The sequence below is a fragment of the Chiloscyllium punctatum genome, chromosome 26 (assembly GCF_047496795.1).
Source record: "Chiloscyllium punctatum isolate Juve2018m chromosome 26, sChiPun1.3, whole genome shotgun sequence".
Classification (NCBI taxonomy): domain Eukaryota; kingdom Metazoa; phylum Chordata; class Chondrichthyes; order Orectolobiformes; family Hemiscylliidae; genus Chiloscyllium; species Chiloscyllium punctatum.
In genome coordinates this window covers 56654028-56676466 of record NC_092764.1, presented here as the reverse complement: position 1 = coordinate 56676466, position 22439 = coordinate 56654028, and the positions used below count along the sequence as shown (strand labels likewise).

General features: G+C 37.0%; 1 protein-coding gene across 1 annotated transcript in view; it reads right to left on the bottom strand.

Moving 5' to 3' along the window:
* Positions 1–237: 237 nt before the first annotated feature.
* Positions 238–22439, bottom strand: part of atp6v0d1 (ATPase H+ transporting V0 subunit d1) — a 37304-nt gene continuing 15102 nt past the window's right edge. Inside the window, exons 2-8 of the mRNA XM_072547466.1 lie at positions 10780–10951; positions 9078–9256; positions 6631–6710; positions 5332–5409; positions 3310–3486; positions 2788–2865; positions 238–1632 (exon numbers count right to left, since the gene is read on the bottom strand). Of these exons, the coding sequence (XP_072403567.1) occupies positions 1471–1632; positions 2788–2865; positions 3310–3486; positions 5332–5409; positions 6631–6710; positions 9078–9256; positions 10780–10951 (926 nt within the window). The 3' untranslated portion in view covers positions 238–1470. The remainder of the gene's footprint in view (positions 1633–2787; positions 2866–3309; positions 3487–5331; positions 5410–6630; positions 6711–9077; positions 9257–10779; positions 10952–22439) is intronic.

Sequence of the window (22439 nt, the reverse complement as noted above, 5' to 3'; positions counted from 1 at the left end):
GATAAGAGCCAAAATCAAGAAAAAAGGAGCAGTTGCACACTTGAAAGAAAATGTGTAGAACTGGTGATAAATCTGATGGAAGATGATGAATCGAAGTAGAATTTTAGCTCCTAAAACTAAACATGCTCCTGTGATTTTACACTTGATTTGGTACAGGCTCAGTGACAAACTAAGATTGGAAACACATAACTGAAGCATTTGAATTGTTGCTAAAATGAAAAGAAAATAGAACAAAGGTTTATTAACATGTCCTTAAAGTAGTTTATTTAGAATGAACAGAAATATGATGGAAAATAAGGGTTGGTACCAGATACCAGGTTTAGGTACACTAAGGACATTAGTGCCAACTTCTGCTAGTGTGATGGCATGAGATACAATCAGATTTAAATCAGTCCTCCTCTTTTTTTATAAACTGAGTAAGATTAAAAATGTACAGTTCAAGATGTTAAAGACTTAACAACATTGCATTAAATATCCAATTCTAAATTGGTTTCACATTTCAAAATAGTTAATTTTAATTGGATATATCTGCAAGGAAGCAGCCATCATTTTTATTAAAGGACTTGATCACAAATACAACATACAGCAGTCAACAAGTCACAGGATTTTTGTTTAAATTTCAAATCAGAAGTTATTCAGCATTACATCCTAATTATTACACAAAATTTAAGAACTTTCTACGCACTGCACATGAATTACCAAATTGCACATAGAAATACTTCTAGGTCCATAGTCATGAATCTATTTCAAAATTTGCACTTGATGCTTCAACATAAGCAAAACTGTTTGTGAACATGTGCCCAGCCAGCTAATTCTCTCGAACGTAAACAGGTTTATGATGAGTGCTGGAGTAATACTACGTTTACCTCATGCAGAAGTGACTCTTCAGGGACAACTGAGATAATAATTACTTCATACACTATGCTTCAACATAAATAATTTTTAGCTACTCAATGCTGATTACAGCATCTTCTGAAAATAAAACATTGCACTTGAGAAACTACCACTGATCACGAAAAAAATTATGAAGGCATTCAAACATTTGAAGAAAATACAATGCCAACTTTCCTCTCGCCTTGATTTTGCGTCGCAATTACTCCATTAGCGATGTTAAAGCATTGACATTTGCAATCTTGCCAAAAATATAAAATTGTAAAGCTAATTTTCCACAATTTTAGGAAAATTAGTTTTTCAAATACCATTAAACAAAGGTAACAGCAATGTTCATGAATATAGTACATCAACTTGCCAATGCTTCACAGATTACAAATTAGAATCAGGATTTAGTTTGCATTAAGATTTATTTCAAGGAGAAACATAAGTATCAGCAAAGCCTTTTCAAAAAAAAAAGCATGGAATATATCCAGGAAATTTAATGTACACTTTACAAATGAAAGTATTCCAACTAGAAACAGTAGAGATGAAATGCAATTAGTATTTCATGTATTGGAGCAGAAGAGAAAACTGAATTCAGAAAATTGGAATATAATTATCAATCTTGGCTCGGTGCCTTTGTGCAATACACTCTGCAATCCATACAATGTTCCTGCATTCTTGTTCTTTAAGTTTCACGTATGCATAAAACACCCCAAAGTGGAACTGGTTAAGGAATGCCAACTTGTTCAGTTTAACCTGCAAAACAATCCAAAATTAATGCTAGCAAGATAGAACTCTTAACTGTTGTAGACACCAAAGACATTTTAAAATAAAAATGTTAATGTAAACCAAAGTGGAATTGAGGATTAGAATTTAAACTGCTTCCTGAGCCACTCACTGTATTAATTTCAAAACCTCTGTGTACTTGCACAGTTGTTCACTAAAAAATCAGGTTCACACATCCTACCATCCCTGTACTGGTGTTTGCCTAGGGGATTACTGTTGCACAGAAACTATATACCTGGGGACAACCATAATTGGTGGTGGCTGGATTTGTAAAAATCCACTGAAAGAGTCATTTAAGTGTTATTCTTCATAAACCTACTAAGTTTACATTGGAATTTCACAGGATTTCTACAACACCTGAAACACAAAACATTCTTCCAACTCCAGTAAGGAAGACATCTAATACACTAGTTAGAATTACTGAACAATGAGAATATCTGCATTTTTCAAATTCCAGATTCTGAATAGCTGATGAATAAAGAATGGAAAGTTCTTTCCAAATTCCATCCATGGCATGTAAATTACCTGTCATTCTCAAACAGCGATTCGACAGGAGTCAGCCACATACAATTAATGTTACTTCTACATTATTGATGATTTAACAAAATATTTGTGTTGCATCAAAACACCAGTAATCAAAAAACGTAAGAACATGCAAGTGCATAAACACAGGCTGCCTTACGTTAGTGCAATTTTCTAAGCCTAAGGGTTTTCATCAAATGTCTTGTCAAGTCTTCACCATTAAAGAGGAGACATGTATGCTGAGATTTGGATGCCTAGAATAGGAAGAACAAAGTCACCTCACCTCTTTTCTGGTTCCTCCACAGTAAGGAATCTAGAATAACGTGGGCCATCTGAATGAACTGGCTTTATTAAGTGGTTGTCATCTAGTTCATAAAGGTACTAATCTGCATCTAACATAGCATTGCTGAGCAATACTTCATTCAATACTTATTACAAAGAGACTGAACATAAAATGCTTTAATTTTTAAAATACAACTGTGCAGTAAAATACATTAGGTAACTCAGGATTATTGGTGCTTTTCTGCCACATCTCTTAGCCATTGGGGAATATAGTGCAACACCTCACACAACATTTAATTCAGTGTGACAAAAATAAAATACCTCATGTTCAAAAAATCTATCCTCAAGGGTTTTATCTCCAGGATTGCTGCCAGCGCCTTCAAACAGTAATTTGTATTCCTGTGGGATAAAAACAATAAGCACAGAAGGAATCTGGCACTCAACTCAATTGTCTTGTGAAATGTAAAGTAAAACTATTACTGCAGTGGGAGCTTATATTTATAACATGTGCATCTACAGTGCATCAAATAAAGAAAATGCAATAATTCCTTGAACATGTATTTTATTCTACATCTAAACCAGTCTAGAAATCAGAGGTATTAGAGTTCATTGTAAATTAAAAGAAATTAGCTACTTTTAAATATTAAATTACTTGGTTTGAAACAAAAACAAATAGTGCTCTCTTAAAAGAAAATTGAAGTTTGAATAAAAGAACATCAAGTATGAAATATTATTGCAGGATGTAACAGAAAAAAGCAAGCTATTTAAAGATCAAATATGTCTGTATTTTAGCATGCACAACTTATCCCAGAATTTTTAAATACAAAAACCAGCAGTACTTACTGGATAATAGTCTGCCACAGTCTTCACCTGTTCATAATCATCTGCTCTTGCTAACTGAGCAAGACCTTCTGGATATAGTTTTCCACAATGCGGGAAGAGCTTTGCTCGGTCTTCTTTAGACAGCTCTGTCCCAAAAGAGTTGATGGTGATGATGAAAGCGCGCCTGTCTGCTTCAAACTACATAATACAGAAAAAAATCTTGTTTTAATTTCACGATAGGTTAGTTTCTTCTCAACACAAATCTGCACAGCATATGCTGTCCATATGAACACATTAATACACTTCAATTAGTGTTGCATAACCATGGAAATAAATTTCCTAATTGCAAAGCTAAGCTTGTGATTTTACAGCCTTTTAGAACAAAATAGGAAGTGTCTTAAACATCATATTCAATAAAAATCTGTTTATTTATTCACGGGATGTGAGCATTGCAGTTGGGCCACCATTTACCTGTATTGCTCATCCTACATTTGCCTAGAGACTAATTAAGTATCAATGACATTGCTGAGTCTGCAGTAATACATGTCAGCTATGTTAAACATGGTAGATTTCCTTCTTGAACAGATGGATTTTTCTTCTAAAATGACAAACAACTGTGGTTACATGGCCATCGTTAGATTTCAATTTTCAAAATTTTGTTGAATTCAAACTGCATCCACCATTGTGGGATTCAAATGCATAATTTAAGAACATGAGCCTAGTTTCTCAATTACTAGTCCAGTGACATCATCATCAGGCCACTGCCACCCAAGTATTTTACGAAGCAAGGGATATCCTGATCCAAAGGTAGTTTCTTTTTAAACTGCACAGGTCAAGAGTAATCAAGACCATTTAGAGTGGTGAAGAATTGTTCTGGGGAAAATGTGGCAGGAAAGGGTGGTTATTTTATCTCAATTTTATCTGCACTCCCAGACATTGTACTTCCTGATCTTTAGTGAATTAGTACCCCAAGCTGACTGATGTTATTTCATTGTTACTTGAAATCTGATGTCTTCCCACTCCACTTCAACAAATTTGGCATTACCTGACAATCTCCAGAGTTCCAGCTTACATTTGTACAATACTATTACATTCGAATAAATTTAAAGATAATAATATGCAATGATTAAACAGGCTAAATTTATCTCAAATATTGAAATTGGGTTGGATTAAATACTCATTTTATTAACTAAACACAAATATGTTCCAATTCTGAGAGAAGAAATTAACTAGAATTTGAAATAGCAACTTGGTCAAGGTTTAGGAGACAGAGAATTAGTGGTTAGACTTAATTCTGTAGAGTTTATTTTTTAAAACACTCATTTATGGCCAGCTATAATGGCTTGTCTATGTACACATCAAATTCAGTTCAAAGCTAATAAAATCACAACTAAATCAAAGCTAATAAAATCACAATCTAGTTACATTGAGGTATTTCTGCCAGTTCCACACCAATTTATAACCACTGCTGCAAATTCTAAGCTTTAATCTTTATTCTGAAGAAAAAGCCAAAGTTTTAAAATCTCAAAATTCAACCACAAACAAGAAACTAAATCTAAATTTAATCAGAGCTTTAGAAAACATACAAGGAATGAATTGACTGTCATAAAATAGTGATACAAAAAAACTTAATCATGGCAGCCTTTTAGTTAGACTTAGAATCTTTAATGTGGAAACAGGTCATTCGGCCAATCAAGTCCACCCAGACCCAACTGCCACTCTATCCTTGTAACCCTGCATTAGCCATGGCTAATCCACTTAGCCTGCACTTCCCTGGACATTATGGGCAATTTAGCATGACCAATCCACCTAACCTGCACATTTTTGGACTGAGGGGAGGAGGGGAAACCCACTCAGACATGGAGAATGTGCAAATCCCACATAGAGTTGCCTGAGGGTGGAATTGAATCAGAGGCCCTGGTGTTGTGAGGCCTCCGTTAACCACGGAGGTGCTGTGCTTAATCTTTCAACATAATACATCAAGTTTAAACTAACATTAATAAAATGTTTCAGAGCATTGTGTATTGCTACTTAAAAACTCACCTCCAAAATAGGACACATTGCATCAGCAGTTGTACCTCCCAATGTCTTGCAAAACTTGTAAAATGATTCAAGATAGGCCTTAGGGTTTGACAGTGGAGGAACAAGGAAAACACAAGTCACTTACATAGAAACAAGCTTCCAAAAGTCATGTCGTAAAAGTCTAGTAATGCCCACTTTCATATCTCAAACCTATTGTGGTCGAGAGACATTCAGCAAAAATGTTGTTCGAACATACATGAAACTTCACTAGAATCTCTCTCAAAAACAATGATTTCCATGGAAGCACAGTCATTTCTTCTTTAAGGTTATAGTCACGTTCCTGTGCAAGCCCGCACTATATAAGAATTGTGCATGACAAATAAGTGTTGGCGATATGATCACACTTTAGCCAACACATTTAAAAGTTCACATTTTAGAAAAAGCATTCCCTATTTGTCAAGTGCATTAAAATGAATTCGCCTTGATGAAACACATGTTATTGCAGAACAACCTGCACTGTTTTGTGCTCAGACAGCCTTTTATCACATTACATATGGGTGCATAAACAATATGTTTGAGTTTTGGCAGATTTGAATTTTACTTTATTGTATTACAATAGATGCCACATTAACACTTAGCACTAACTGATAAAAATTATGCTTCTGACTAATCATGCAAAATATCCATAAATTTCATAGAGACAACATATGCCAGTATTCCAAGACTCAAAATGTTGAAAATTGCATTCATCTGCTTTTCACTCCTGTAATGAAAACAGTATATATATTCCAAACATCACCAAAAAAAGGTCTTGCATTGAAATTAACTTGACCAGCCTTCATAGATCAGTTTCCACGCATACTTTGCCAAACTGCCAAAATTCTATTACTAACAATAGTTGTCTCAGAACACTCACGTTTTGGTGTTTACAGGATTTACAAAATCCATTGCACCCTCATAACATCAGACAGTACAGGAGAGACCCTTTAGCCCATGGAGTCTGCACCAAAACAAAACTACGCCAAATCTACATTAATCCCACTTTCCAGCACTTAGTGCATAGCCTTGAATATTAAAAATTTGAAGTGCTCATTCAAGTACATTTTAAAAGGTTGAGGTTTCCTCTTGTTAGTTGTGCTTCACATTTATGGAAATTGTACAATAGAGGGTATTTATGGCAAATCTGTTGCACCCACTTATGCATTCTGGATGCTAATACTGGCTGCCCAACATGAGAATCTGTTCTATTTCTTAGCACTGACATCTTTTACGTTGTTGAGAACAGAAGCTCATTTAAAGTACAAGTTACTTTGCAATTACCTTATACAGTGTATTACGAATAATTTCAATGTTCATTTCATCAAGGTCCTGCTCAGATATACAGTCCTGGAAAAATGCAGCTGTAAAGAAAAATCTCATTGAAATCTAAATAAAGTGCAAAGTAAATATGAAAATCTCACATTAAGCATTTAATAAAATCTGGACGGAATGATTTAGTTGAGTATTATATATTTCAGAAAGCACAGAACTAATTTTACTGTGTATCCAGGTTCCCAGAGTTCTGCAGCAGGAAACTGAATTTTAAAACAGACTCTGTTCAGTCTGTGTCATGAAACACTAACTGTTGCATCACCTAGACATAGTCAATTACAAGCGTCTCCCAATAAGATACTCGCCGAAAGAATCACAGATCTTATAACCTTTAAATTAAGTTCAGATATATTTCTGATTGCCTGAGGGGCTAAAAGATTCGCAAAACAGGCTTATTTTCCAAGTAGCCCAAACTGTAATGGATATGACATGACCTGTCCTGTCAACTAAGTGTTCACACAAATAGCCTCTCTCACTTGGTAAACTTGCAGTTACGTGCACTTTTAATATCAATACTCATTAAAATCTAACAGTAGTGTCTGCGGCCTTTTATGTTATACAAAGTATTGTTTCTAACACACTACTGTAGATTGGTCAGGATTTGGAGATGCCGGTGTTGGACTGGGGTGAATAAAGTTAAAAATCACAAAACCAGGTTTAGTCCAACAGGTTTAATTGGAAGCACTGCTCCTTCGTCAGGTGACTGTGGAGGACACAAACGTAAGACGGAGAATTTATAGCAAAAGTTTACAGTGTGATTTTTCAATGTATAATTTCAGTTACATCACACTGTAAACTTTTGCTATAAATTCTGCGTCTTACAACTGTGTCCTTCACAACTACCTGAAGGTGCGGCGCTCCGAAAGCTAGTGCTTCCAATTAAACCTGTTGGACCATAACCTGGTGTTGTGTGATTTTTAAACACAGTAGATTGGAGGATCCAAAATCTTTTGAGACTGGTTTCTGGATGTTTTGTACTTAATACCCTGTAAGAAGCTGGAAGATCAAGGATAACACGTTCTTGGGGCACAGTATGCTAATGTATTCTATTGTATATTATACTGTGTATAAGTACAATTCTTAAATGCCATTTTCTCACTAATTTTTAATTCACTCATGGGACATGGGCATCACTGATGAAGCATTTTAGCCCATTCCTAGTTGCCCTGGAGAAGGTGACTTCTTACATTTGGTGTAAGTAAAACACCACCACCACTGGGGAGGGAGCTCCAGATTTTGAACCCAATGACATTGAAGAAAAGGTGATCTACTTCCAAGTTAGGGTGGTAAATGGTTTGGAGCTTGCCACTTGATCACTCTACTTTTGTCAACTTCCATCAAATGTTCAGATTGGATTTGTCCTGCTTTTTGTGTATAGGACATACCGGAGAAGTTTTCCGCATTGTCAGGTAAATGCCAGTGTTGTGGCTGAACTGCTTGGCTCAGGGTGCAAGTTCTGGAATACAAGTCTTCCATACTATTGTTGGAAGGTTGCCAATGCCCATAGATTTTGCAGTTTCTAGTGCCTCCAGCTGTTTCTTGATATCACTTGGAATGAGTCAAGTTGGCTGAAGACTGGCATCTGTGATGCTGGGGACCTCAGGAGGAGGCAGAGATGTAATTATCCATTTGGCACTGCTAGCTTAAGGCTGTTGCTAATGTTTTAGTGCCAAACACAGCAGCAGGATATTTCGATTTTCTACAGTAGTGCTATTGATTTTAAAAGAACATTTGACCTTTGAACACAAACGATAACCCCATTTTTATTTCTGAGGTCAAAGTATTACATGCAAACTAGCTTTAATAAGATTGCAATTTGTTCACGCAGTGCTCTAGATCTTTAAATTTTATGGAGGCAATGTACTGACATGTTCCAAAAGTAAATGTTTTCAATTCAAGCCCCGTCCTTTGCAACTCTCATATGCATTCTTTGCCTTTATATTTACTTTTTAACAGGCTAATTGTTCTTTCTGGTCAGTGTCATTAACACCGTGGAGATGCAGGCAGGTCACTCTTCCAATTTATACACAGCTATAACATGTCCTAATTGAAGGACTAGGTGCAATGAGGAACATAACTCAACTCAATCAGTACCGTAAATTTTTGCAGTACTCACTAAATAACTAAGCAACCCAGCATAAAGACAATGAACTTAACTTTCCATTTAATGAACTCAATAAAACAGCACTGCGCAATCTTAAGCATGCTCAATGTTTGTCCCTTTAAGTGACTGCAGCTTGGCTGGCTTTCACAAACATAGCAATTTCTTTAAAGTAATCACCCTTTAGCTCTCTTCAGAAAAATGCTTTCACTCATGCTCTTGGGTCAGAGTAATTAAACAACTTCTCTCATTAGGAGTTTTCTATTTAAAAAAAATCTTTAGAATCATACCTTACCTAAAGGTGTATCAACCAAGATGGCATTGTAAAGTTCTGCTGGCGTCTGGGCAATATTGACTGCTTCCATCTGCTCAAAGCTACCTAAGGGATGGCATTTTGGAACTAACTCAGAAATGGATCGCTGGTGTAATGTTCCAGTAATCAGGAGAATGACATTGTCAATCATGTAGCTGTACCTGTATCAATAAAATTATACATTAATAACTTATAAAAGAGCTCAGTCTGAAACCTGAGTTTTTTTTAAAAAAAAGAATGCCAGACTGTTGTAAAATTAGAATGCAATGATTAAGATCATTTGCCTTTAGTGTAGCAAATATCATAAAGCACTTCAAGAAATGGAGGAGGATTTGACAATAGCAGGACCTCAAACACAAGGGAGATAAAGAAAGCAGCAAGTCAAGATGAGATAGATTAAGTTTTTGAAAATGGGGAATAAAACATTTTTTGAAGGAAATTGTGAATGTAAGAAAATTATGGTTAAAGATTGATTCCACTATTATTGACATAAAGGGAATAGAAAATGAATAAGTAGGAAGGAAAATTAACTGGGTCAAAGTGGCAAGTTTCAAAGGTTTAAAAAGAAAAGTGGGTGGGAGTCAGTATGAGATGTGCAGTACATTCAAAGCATTCAAACACTGAAAGCCAGCAAAGAGATCTTAAAGCTTACCTGGAAGCTTAAACAAGCAAGCCTGATTGAGGCGAATAGCAAAGTCAATCTGATACTTAAATGTCAATACTTCAGGCAACTTGTAATCTTGCAAATGTCTTAAAATCATCCAGTGAAGAAACCTTCTTCTCATAACATTTCTTTTTAAATCAACCTGTCCAAATGTGTTATTATACACCTTTAGATCAGGTGGGAATTGAACCCAGGCCTCCTGGCTCAGCAATAAGAACACTACCATTGCACAAGAGCCATTCTACAACATTTTTACTGGGCAGCATTAAGGTTCATGTGTTGGTTAAGATAGCAGTCATTTTTGAAAAGCAATTGCTCTATTTCAGTTAATCATGGTTGGGACGGTGTTCCAAAATGCTTTTAAAACAAAAATGTATATCCTGAAAGGAGTACAATATTTTAAATGCAACAAGCTGCCAACCAATTTGTAAATCATAATCAATATAATAGTTGTATTCAATAGTCACGAAACAATTTTTGCCAACTATCTTCTCTAAAGCTTCTTGCTGTCCACTTTCAAAGTGTATTCTTGCTCTTGGTGCAAAGAATAATATTTGGCGACTGACATTTCAATTTTCAATACTTGTTTGAATTAGAATATAGAAAGCAGTGGAATATGGATGGTCAGGCATCAAATTTTGCTTTTGATTTGGATGGTGCAATTCTGGGAGTACTTCACGCTCATTAGTATTTTAGGACTTTATCACGATAAAGACTGGGACCTAAATCACTAATAAAGCTTTTGCATTTACATAGCACCTGTTAATATCCAAACAGGAATGTGTCCAATTAACCAGTCTTGAAATAATCACCACCTGTATTCAGGTAAACACAAATGAACTGTACTCAAACCCAAATAGCAATGAGTTGATTATGCAGTTAATCAATTTTTGGTTGTTGGTTGAGGAAGGATCGACAGCTCAGACAACTAGAGAAAATAGGATACAAACATTATCCTTAAAACCAAGGAAGATTGCTGTCCTGCATTATTTTGACCGATTCAGAAGACTTTTTACTCACGTAATAAAATCAAGAAAGCTGCCCAGGGGTTCATATGCATGGTTCCTCATATGCCTAAATTCTACCACCATCTTCTCCTTCAACTTGTCATCAATCACTGACACAGTGAGTGGGGAGGCCTCATTTGCCAGGAAATTGCCATAGTCTGTGCTCTGGAGGTGAAGCTTTAGATCTGTAAGATGTGACAGGATGCACATAAAATTAACTGTTAAATATTCCACGAGACAATACTTCTTCATCCCAGCAAAATAGAGATCACCACTAAACAAGGAGTGGAAAATAAATTGCAGGCCAACAAGTTGAGTAGACTTTCATGTACTTCCTTCCTGTAGTCTACCATATTGCTATATGCAGTTTGATGGCACAAATCACCTCAAATAGAATTGTTTTGCCATTTGTGGCAACTGAACTGAGACACATTAACATGGGGAAAATGAACACTATCCTATTTCTGATATCCAGCTTCAGCAAATATCTGCAGATCTTGCCAATAGATTTCTTAAAATCAACTTTAGATCATAGCATGTAGAGAAACCAACTTTTATCCAAGGTTATAAATTAAGGTTGCCGTCCTCTGCTGAATCATATGTTGTAGGTTTCAAGCCAAGACTGTATTAAAAATAGAGCTGGGAAATCATTCACAGGCTCACGGGCATCACCAGAAAGTCCAGCATCTACTCCTAACGCATGTTACCCTCAAAGATGAAGAGTCATCTTCCTGAACCACAACAGTCCCATGTAGCAAAACTACTCCCAGAGCTGTTTAGGTAGGAAGTTCAACGTAACAATCAAAAAATGACAATATGTTTCACAGAATAACATGCAACTTAAGGTATAACTTTTCTATCTTAAAACGACCCTTCCTTCTAAGCAGAGGTTGCAAGTTTGAAAGCTGCTGTCAACACAGCCTCAATAAATTGCTCCAATGCAGCTTGCAGATGGTATATAGCATCTAGAGAGACAAATTCAGATTTTGTTTCCAGTACCCTGGGAAGAATTCAGACCCAAGGATTATAAATGCAGAGGATTATATGTGATATACACAGTAAGTGTGTTCAGCTCAACCAATTCACATCAGCAATTATGCCGCACATTTTTCTCACCTAAATTGATCATATCTACTCCCTTTTGGGTGCTATATACCTGTGCTACATCTAACCAAGCTTTAACACAGGTTAAGTATATCTTCCCCAACTTTGCAATCCTCTCTCCAAAAGTCCACTAAATCGTACAGTAGTAAAGAGAAATTGGCCAAAATAAGTGTTAAGCCAAATCATTTGAATGTGACACAATGCAAGCAAATTGTAGGATATATACCACTAACCTAGACTACACATTTGATTCAGTGGACAGTTCTACAAGCTCAACAGAACATTGGTCAAACCTAGGAAATTGTCATCTGATATACATCCATGCAAAATCCAAATGAAACAGATCCATTTTTAACTGAAATTTAAGATTGCAAGATATAGTACGCACCCATGGTACAAAATCGTCTAAAACTCTGGGAATGCAGGTAGCTGAGGAAGTCAACATAGCAACAGGAAAATACTATTCCGATCTTGAAGCCTGCTCTGCCAATCAATGGCATCATGGCTGATCTGTGGCCTAACTCCATTTGGGCTTTTCATATCCTTTATATCTTTGCCTAGCAAAGATGTATTCATCTCAGATAGGAAAAAAAACCAACAAATGATCCATCCAGCATCCATTGCCATTTGTGGAATAGAGTTCCAAGCATTACCACCCTGTGTGTGTACAGGTGCTTCCTAACAGGCGAGTTAGCACACTGGTGCAGCAGGTATTCAGGAAGACTAATGGAATGCTGGCCCTTATTTCCAGAGATTTGTATTTAAGAATAAGGAAATCTTACTGCAAATGACAAGAATAAGAACAAAGAAAATTTACAGCCCAGGAACAGGCCCGTCAGCCCTCCAAGCTTGTGCAGATCCAAATCCACCGTCTAAAGCTATCACCCAATTCCTAAGGATCTGTATCCCTCTGCTCCCACCTACTCAAGCATCTGTCCAGACACACCTTAAATGAATCTACCATGCCTGCTTCTACCATCTCTGCTAGTAATGCGTTCCAGCAACCTCCCACCCTCTGTGCAAAGTACTTTCCACATATACCCCTCTTAAACTTTTCTCCCCTCACCTTGAACACGTAACCTCTTATTACTGAATCCCTCATCCTGGGAAAAAGCTTATCTCTATCCACCCTTCATGATTCTGTAGACCTCAATCAGGTCCCCCAATCTCCTTTTTTCTAATGAAAACAATCCTAACTTAATCAACCTCTCTTCATAGCTAGCACTTTCCATACTAGGCAACATCGGCCCAACAAGTCCACACCGCCCCGCTGAAGCGCAACCCACCCATACCCCTACATCTACCCCTTACCTAACACTACGGGCAACTTAGTATGGCCAATTTACCTGACCTACACATTTTTGGAGTGTGGGAGGAAACCGGAGCACCCGGAGGAAACCCACGCAGACACGGGGAGAATGTGCAAACTCCACACAGATGTGATGCGGCAGCACGGCCCAGCACTGGCAGGCGCCCGTTGTGTCTCAGCACTCATACCTAGTCAAGTGTGGATCAGGTGTGTGGTAATTTTTTAAATTTCAGTGTGAAAACGTCATTTATTCTGAAATCTGAAAAATTCCAAAATCCCAAAAACAACTGGCCCCAAGGACTTTGGATAAAGGATTGTGTACCTGTACTGCAATCCTTCACTTATTAAGGTCAGCACCCGTTCACTTTCTTGAACATTGTGAACATAGTTGACAAAATAAGTTTAATGTTGCAATAATCAGGAAGAGGCCAACATCAAGAACCAACTAAAGGAATGTAGTTACCTCTAGTTTATTGTGTAATTTAATAAGTGAACCCCTACACTGTTAGTAAGGCTACGATGAGTGTAATTTGCACATTTTTAAAAAACAAAGGAAGCAGAAAATAAATTAGGAAGTGCTTTTGGTTTTGCAGAGGAACCTCTATTATCTTTCGCTCTATCAACTGAATTTCGAATGATCCGAACAACATCGCAACATCCCTATGCATGGCTAACTAAGTTATCCAGCATCGATTAACTAGCGATAATCAAGGTTCCTCTAAAATGATCTTCCAAAACTATCCTTTCAATTAAGTCACATACAAATGAAAATCATCTCTTTGGTAACATTAATTTTTCAGCACTTGACTAGGGTCAGGATTTGCAAAAACAAAACTGAAAACTGGGCATTGTGGCACTTTGGTAACTTTTGGCTTTAACTTTTAATGTAATTCATTCATTAAGTAGAACATGGCTTTGAGCATAAAGCAATATGTTGCTCATTACTGGTGACTAGACTTATACAAAACAGCTTTCACATGAAATGAGGGGCTGCTGCGAGGGGAAAAATATTTGATGGTTAGTACAGAACTAATCATTCACCCAGTTAATTTCACAATATAAATACTTTAACTTCCTCACAGGAAACTGGGTCAGAATGTCTTCAAGTAACCCACCGAGGTATAAAAATGCTTTAAAAGTAGTACTGATGGCAAGTTTATAAGATGCAGCACTCCATTTTCAACCAAATTTGATGAGAGAGAACATATTTGCAAGCACTAATCAGGTTGACAACCCATTTCAGGTTTAATCCTATGGTTAATTTCAGACAAATCTACTGTAACTGAAACCTTGAACAAACTTTGTCACATTTCACTTTCATAACTATTATAGTTACAGATTCACTAGAAAATATCTAAGCTTTGCAGAGAAGGTCCACAAAGTTGGTAAACAACAGAACAGTTTTAAGTTCAAAACTCACTTCAGACTTAAGGAGAACCACAAACCGTGAAATAAGGTAGTCAAATAACAAATGGAGAAGGGGGAGTTGGATAAACTGCAAGATCAGTCAATAATTGCTGTCATAGTATGAACCAAGTCAACAGTGAAGGTGATAAATTTAAAAAAGCACAGCAGAGGAAGATTTTTGGGGATCTTATATTAAGAATGCCTGCAGTTTCCCAGAGAACCCGCTCAGATCTTCTGTTTGCAAATACTTTTATCTCCCTCTTGCCTCTTCTGCATTTTATTCTTTTAGAGTCAGAGATACACAGCATGGAAACAGACCCTTCGGTCCAACTCATCCATGCCAACGAGATATCCCAACCTAACCTAGTCCCATTTGCCAGCACTTGGCCCATTTTCCTCTGAACTCTTACTCCTCACCTTTAGTCTATTTCCACTCATTTGTCTGATTATATTTAAAGGTACGTTTGAATGTTTTTCTATATTTAAAATGTAATACGTACACAATTTATTGAGACTTGTTCATACTCATACTGCTATTAAAATTAGCATCAATAAAAGTATTTACAAGAACTGAAACTGACTGAAACTTAGAATATGGAGAAGCAGGTTATAGAGTGAAAGCAGAGATGGTGTTTCCACTTGTTGAACAGACTAGGAACTGAGGGCACAACCTTAGAGTGAAGGGCCAGCCTTTAGAATGGAGATTGAGAGGAATTTCTTCAGCCAGAAGGTGGAACTCATTACTGCAAGAGGCTGTGGAGGCCAAATCATTGAGTGTATTTAAGACAGAAACAGATAGATTCTGATTGGTAAGGGAATCAAGGATCACGGGGAGCAGGCAGGAGAATGGAGTGGAGAAATTTCTCAGCCTTGATTGAATGGCAGTCTATGGGCCAAATGACCTATTCTGCTTCTGTATGTTATGGTCTGATGGAATTTTGGACAACTCTTCAATATGGCAACTACAGCAGAAATTACAACCTTGGAAAAGTAAGGCGGCATTATAAGAGGAGAAACATTAATTAAAACACACGCCTTTTTGAAGTGTGCTCCAGAACTGGAACCCCTTTTAGGCTTTCGCAACTAGAAATAGCGTACTTCAGCTACCTGGTGTAAAATCTCTCCCACTCACTATTTTCTCTGAAGCTTGGAGCAGTGCAGTACTGGAACAGAATGAATAAAATGCAAATATTTAAAGCTCAATTCAATTTGTTTTAATTCCCAAGACCTGTCAATCGTTTAGAAAATGTATACGGATAAAATCACATCTATTAGTCTTACCTTCTAAATTTACAATTGACCCACAGAACCTAGAAACAATCTGCTCCAAGGGCCAAGAAAGTTTTAAAAAACAGCTTTCCAAACATCTGGATACCATTTTCAATTAGAAAAGCATATATTTCCTTCAGAGGCTTTCAGTTTGGTTTCTGTCACGTACTTGACTGAAGAATATTAAACATCGAGAACAGTATGTTCTTAAACACTTGTCTAAGTGCTGTACTTGTAAGATTTAATTTTGCCATTTCCCTGGAGAATTAAATAAAATTAAAGTATGCACTACAAAATCTCAGCTTTAAACGTCCCAAATAAAAATTAAAAATAAAAATCATATTTGGAGCAAACTGAATTACTTTTTTCATTTTATAATAGTCATTAATCCATTTGAAATGTAGACTGGCTCACAATAATTTAACTAGTGACAAGCAACGTTCTATTAACAAGTGCAGCACCACTTTTTCTGGAACTTTATTAGTAAATCAGGTTTAGCATACTGGTCTAAAACAGTTTCTTTTGGAGTTATTCTGACAAGAAATGCCACTGAAATCTGAAGGGATCATTTTATTTTGTTGCCCCTTCACTTATCCTTGAACACAAAGCAAGCTATTATAAAAATAAATTTATATAGCACTGTTCATGACTACTGATCTCTCAAAAGACTTTATAACTAATGAAGTACTTTTGAAACATGGTCACTGCTTTAATACAAGAAATGGTGCGGCCACAGCAAACTCTCACAAATGCGAATGTGCTAACGACCAAAGTCAATGATTTGACTTTGACTGAGGGAAAAGTATTGTCAAGTCATTGGTGATAATTCCCCTGCAATTCTTGAGCAGAATGGAGTCTTTTACATTTCCCAAAGCAGGATGAAGGGCCTCAAGTTTCTGAAAGACCGTACCTCTGACATTGCAGCACGTTGTCAGTAGTGCAATCAATGACCAAGCCTTGACGTTTGCGCTCAAATCCGGGAGTGGGAATTGAACTTGGAATCTTGTGACTCAGAGGCGACTACCACTTGAAACATAGCTGACAAACTGTTTTGAAATTCAGACTTAGGGATACAACAGAATCAGCCACTGCAGCAAATGCCATCACAGTAGTTCCGTTGGGCTTAAATAGGAGAATTTTTTAAAAAATTTCTCAACTAACTGACTTTGCAGCCAATACATATTACCTCTAAACACTGAAAAACTGTTGGGCATAAATGCCCAAAAACAGCCCAAAAAGTAAAGGGTGTGAAAATATATTTGGAAGCAATGTTAATACTTATGAGCATTCAGAATTTCTTTCTTAAACCTTTGTAGGGAGGCTGGAGGGCAAGAGCGGAAAAGAGAAAGATGTTCAAGAATACATTTACACTTTTGGACATAAGTATTCCATCGAGAAAAATTAATTGCTATCAAGTCTTATCATTCAGAGTTATTAACCAAGCAGTGTACAGCCATTACCCTTTACCTTGTGTAAAGGGGATCTACTTAGAGCTAAATTCAGTTGATCCAGATCAATAGTTTTATGGCCTCAAGAAATGTAAATAGTATATACAATTTATCTTCCGAGATTTGATATACATCTACATTTGAGGGAACAATGTCAATTGACCATCCAATACTCAAGTATAAATGTTGATGTTTTTTCCATTGAATTTATATCCTTGCAAAATGTATTGATGAGTGGAAGTTGAAAGCCTTCAACAAAATTATTTTTCAGCAATTCAAGTTCTGTACTAACGAAAGGTTAATTACATTACAGTGAAACATTAATTCAATCAACTGAATTTGATGTCATAAATGACAAATGATGTATCAAGAAACCAGTGCAATAAAAGCAAAGTGTGTGAAAAACTATGAAGAGTTATATTGGACTTGCAATGGTAACTATTTTACCCCCCACAGGTACTGACAAATCTGCTGGATGTTTGAAAATATTGCTATTTTTAGTTCTGATGTCCAACCTTTTCAGTTTCTTGCTTTTATTAAGCAAATGTTGATAGATTAATTTTGTTGCCCATTTACGGTTTGGCATACAGCAATTTCTAATATTGTAAAATGCACTGCGTGAGCACATGTAAATGGCTTTACAGCAGGGATAATGTATCATGGTACATTTAGCAAAATGCAGCTGCATGATTTGACAGACATTGAAGATGACCTGATCACCTTCGGAATCCAGATGCAACCATATAATTAATTATGTAACATTTTACTGCAGGATAAACTAGAAGGGAGGGGGAAAAACATGCATACGTTTTTCACATCTTCACATGTGAAGATGTTCACATCTTCAGAATACCCCAAAATATTTAGAACCAATTAAACATTTGGGATAATAGTTACTTTCGTAGTAAAAACCACTCAATTTACGAGGTTCCACAAATAGCAACCTATTAATGACTAACTATTCTATTTTAGTTTAGTGGTAATTGTGGGATAAATATTGGCTATAATGTGAGGAAATTCATTTTCTTTTATAACCAGCACCACCTGAATTTCTACATCAACTCAATGTTCTTGCAGCACGGTAATAGCTTCCATACTTTCAGGCCAGAATCTGCCCCAGAATTGTGTTGTAACATGTAGAGATAGGCTGATTAAATTATGTACACTCACATAAGATAGAACCCCTGGCCCAGTGAATCAATATCATAGTACTGCACTGAATTGGCAGCCTACATTTTGTGCTCAAATTCTAGGCAGTCAAACTTGACGTTGAATGCTATCACTGACAACAGAAGAATTATTTTTAATGCATGCTGGTAGTAAACAAGCAGTTTTTGTGCCTGGAACTTACAAATAACTGTCGATCTATCAAGTATTTGACTTTAGTTGCACTGAGCTACAGCACTCCTGCCCTCTGGAGGAAGGATAACGTTTGCACAATGATTGAATAACTGCGTGGAATTCAGTAACATTTCAAGATAAGCACAATTATTATTTCCAGTGGAACTACAGTGCTCATCCCAGAATTTAAAATAAATATTCAATAAAGCAATATTACATTTGATACTTTACAAATAATTTAAATGGGTCTATTAGGATTCTTAGTAAGTTAGAAAATTACTGCATTCATTTCAAACCTCATTACATTTCACATCTGAAAATGGTTCCCAATTCATTCCTCAGTTCTAGAGTCATTACCTTTACGCAAGCACAGACTGTCTAGGACAAAACATCAGCCCAAACAGCACTGGCTGCAGGAGAAATAGTAGTCAGAAAATTTGAAACACCGTCTTGCTGTCATGCTAACTATTTGTCCTAGACCTGAAGTGTTCCAGCAAAACTCAACAGAAGATGGAGGAACGGCACCTCATTTTCCACTTAGGTACTTTAAAGCCTTCAGAGTTTCAAACCATGAACTCTGCTTTTCATTTTGATTCCATCACACACAAAACCACACCCCATTCCTTTGGTGAATCACATTCTGCTTTTAGCAGAAGGTTCCTATCGGTCTTCATGGTTCATAGTGGAGCATAACGGAAGTTACTAACTTCAGCTGTGAGAATTACACAAGTCAGGAGACAGCATTGAAATGCAGCACCAAATTTCACAACATTGCCCAATTTACAGAGGGGTGCTCTATGTAGTGCACAAGGACGTTGCCTCTAAACAAACAGCCCATCCTCAACTATGATTTGGAGATGCCGGTGTTGGACTGGGGTGTACAAAGTTAAAAATCACAACACCAGGTTATAGTCCAACAGGTCTAATTGGAAGCACACTAGCTTTCGGAGCGATGTTCCCTCATCAAGTGATTGATGAAGGAGCGTAGCTCCAAAAGCTAGTGTGCTTCCAATTAAACCTATTGGACTATAACCTGGTGTTGTGTGATTTTTAACTTTGTACATCAACTATGTTATTCACATTTCTGTCTTAAGTTTTCAGAATTCTAGTTCGTTGGCTACAAGATTAAAACTAATTGACAGATGCATGCTTTACTGTTCCAACCATTTCAAACCATCTTTCTCCATCTTAGAAATTACAGGCCAAATAGACAACAATTGCATGCAATATAGGACTTAGACGTCGATCAAAACTTTTTCGGCCTTGCACTTACCAGGAATGAACGACAAGGAAGTCAACTTCATGAAAATAATAATTTATCCAAAATGGTTCACCAACATGAATTGGTCAAGAAATGTTGCTGGAACCAGTTTCAGCCTGCCACTTATACAGTAGAGGATCCCTACACTTTCAAAGACCATAGAAAACCTACACATCAATAGCAATATCATGGCTATGTGCCCTTCGGACATTACAAGCATACCCACTAACATATTACTCAAGAAAGCTATTCACATTTCTTCCAGGTCACTATATCAAAGCTATCTAAAATGTACTATTGGAGTCTAAATCAGTTTTCATTCAATTCATGAACATGGTAACCCACATGACTAAGCTCACTTTCAAATACACCATGTGCGCCCATACAGTTGGGGCAGCTATGCAAACTCCCCTAGGCTCAGCTTAGACACATGAGATACTGGACTTCAATGTAATCATTAATAAACTCTCACCCCTTGTATTCTTCCAATACGTAGACATGTTTGCTGCATTTAAATCTGCAGCTGCACAAAGTTTCCTTACATGCTGTAATAAATCCACCCTGCACTCAAATTCCCTTTCAATTTAGAGTCAATGAGGGCACAAAGTTAACCTCAAGCCTGCAATTGTCTTTAATGGAAGATCCAAAATATAGATCAGGATGTCGAGCAAGGTTGCGCAATAGACCCATAATATTTACAACTTATCTTAGTGGCTTTTCAACTCAGATCAATTGCCCTGTGGCGTTCGCATTAAATATCAAGATGGATAACTCCAACCTCTCTTCTGTGCCAAAACTAAACTGACCACTATTGACACACAGTATGCTGGTTTACAGTATGCAGGTAACTGCAGTGTCATTTTTCACACTACACCAGGCTTGGAAACCACTATCAATCTGTTCATTCCATGCTCAAAAAACTCAACCAAATTAAAAAAAACTTACTAACCCAGATCTAGTCAACATAACATTCCACCACTTATTTATGTTGAAGACGACAATTATTTCCCATATTTCACCTGCAGGCCATCTCAGAAGGTCCCAGTCGAGATAAACACTGGATCAGCTTTGGTAGCTCAATCTTCTAAAAAGTACTGCTGCAAGACTTACTGTACAAAATAGTGAATGAGATTACTGTTACGTGATTTGTACAGTGAGAAAATAAAATAGTGTAAAATAGTGAAAAGGTTTTCCACTGTCACCATGATCCAATGCCATTTTGAATAATTTTTTTAAAAAAAGGAGGAAGGTTCAACTTAAAGGTCAGTCAGTCCTCAGCCAGCTCATTAATGACACCTGTGCTGCTATCCCTCTTCCACTGCCTCACCAATGTCAACACCAGACCCAAATGTTGAACTCACCACTCTTCAAATGCCATGTTTTGAAGCTGGGCTGATTCTCCTCTAACACTGCCTCACCACCTGCACCAGATGCACTGAAGTCAGGGTCACTTCTCTCCCCGCTTGACCCACCTTGATGTCACGGTGATGCCCTTCCGCTACTGCTTTGCTGCCACCAGCACCAGACCCAACTTACAACGAAGTCATCAATACTCAGGTGCCATCTTTCACTGTTGGTTGTCACTAAACTCTTGGACTGCAGGGAGACCTAGATTGTATCAGTGGTAATGACTGCATCACTGCACTTAAAAACAGTGAAGTTCAATCACTGAAGCTGTCACATTCTCTGGATTCAATGGTAGAACCAGAAAAATGCTAGTATCCTTCTGGAAACCAACTCAACAAGCATTCAGGCAAACTCCTGTAAAATCGACTTTGATGGCTTGGATGCTTTTTTGGGTTTTCTCAAATGGCTAATGCTCAACATAAAAACAAAGAAAATGCTTCAAAAAAGATGCACTGAAGCTCTCAAGGCATTGCAACCACAATGACTGGAGGACCTTATTACCAAGTGTTCAGAATGCTGATAGCATAAGGCGAGCTGATGGGCAAGTTTTGAGTCACAATCTTAATGAGGTATAACAGTGATTGAGAAGGAGTGGGAAAAAAACCCAGTCAAATCCTGCACTCTGGATCCCATTACCTGGTGGGATATCCATCGATTAAGAATTGACTTGTTTAGAGACAAATACAAATGGCAGAAACCCACAAGTAGATGCCATATATGCAACATGTGTATGTTACATGCATGACATGAAAATACAACTTCAAATTAAGGGAAAGCAGAAAGTAGGTGGTGCCTATCCTCAATTGGGCAGTCATTTCCCCAACCGTACTATTTTACAACAGGTTAGAGTCAGAAACTGAACATAACAGGTCTCGATCCTTACGCCTTACTGTATTTCTAAACCAATTGAGGGAAAGTTAGTGCATCTTCACTTTATCATCAATGCAACAGGAGAACAGCTAATTGCTGTAAAAGTTTCAATGCAGTCTGTAGTTATAAGACAGACTTAACGTAACTGCCAAACATAATGCATCAATTTTATAAAAACAGAGATAGCATGACTATTAAATGGAACAAATGATCCACAGCAAAAGTTTTGCTCCCCTTTCCCACTTCTCATTCTAATA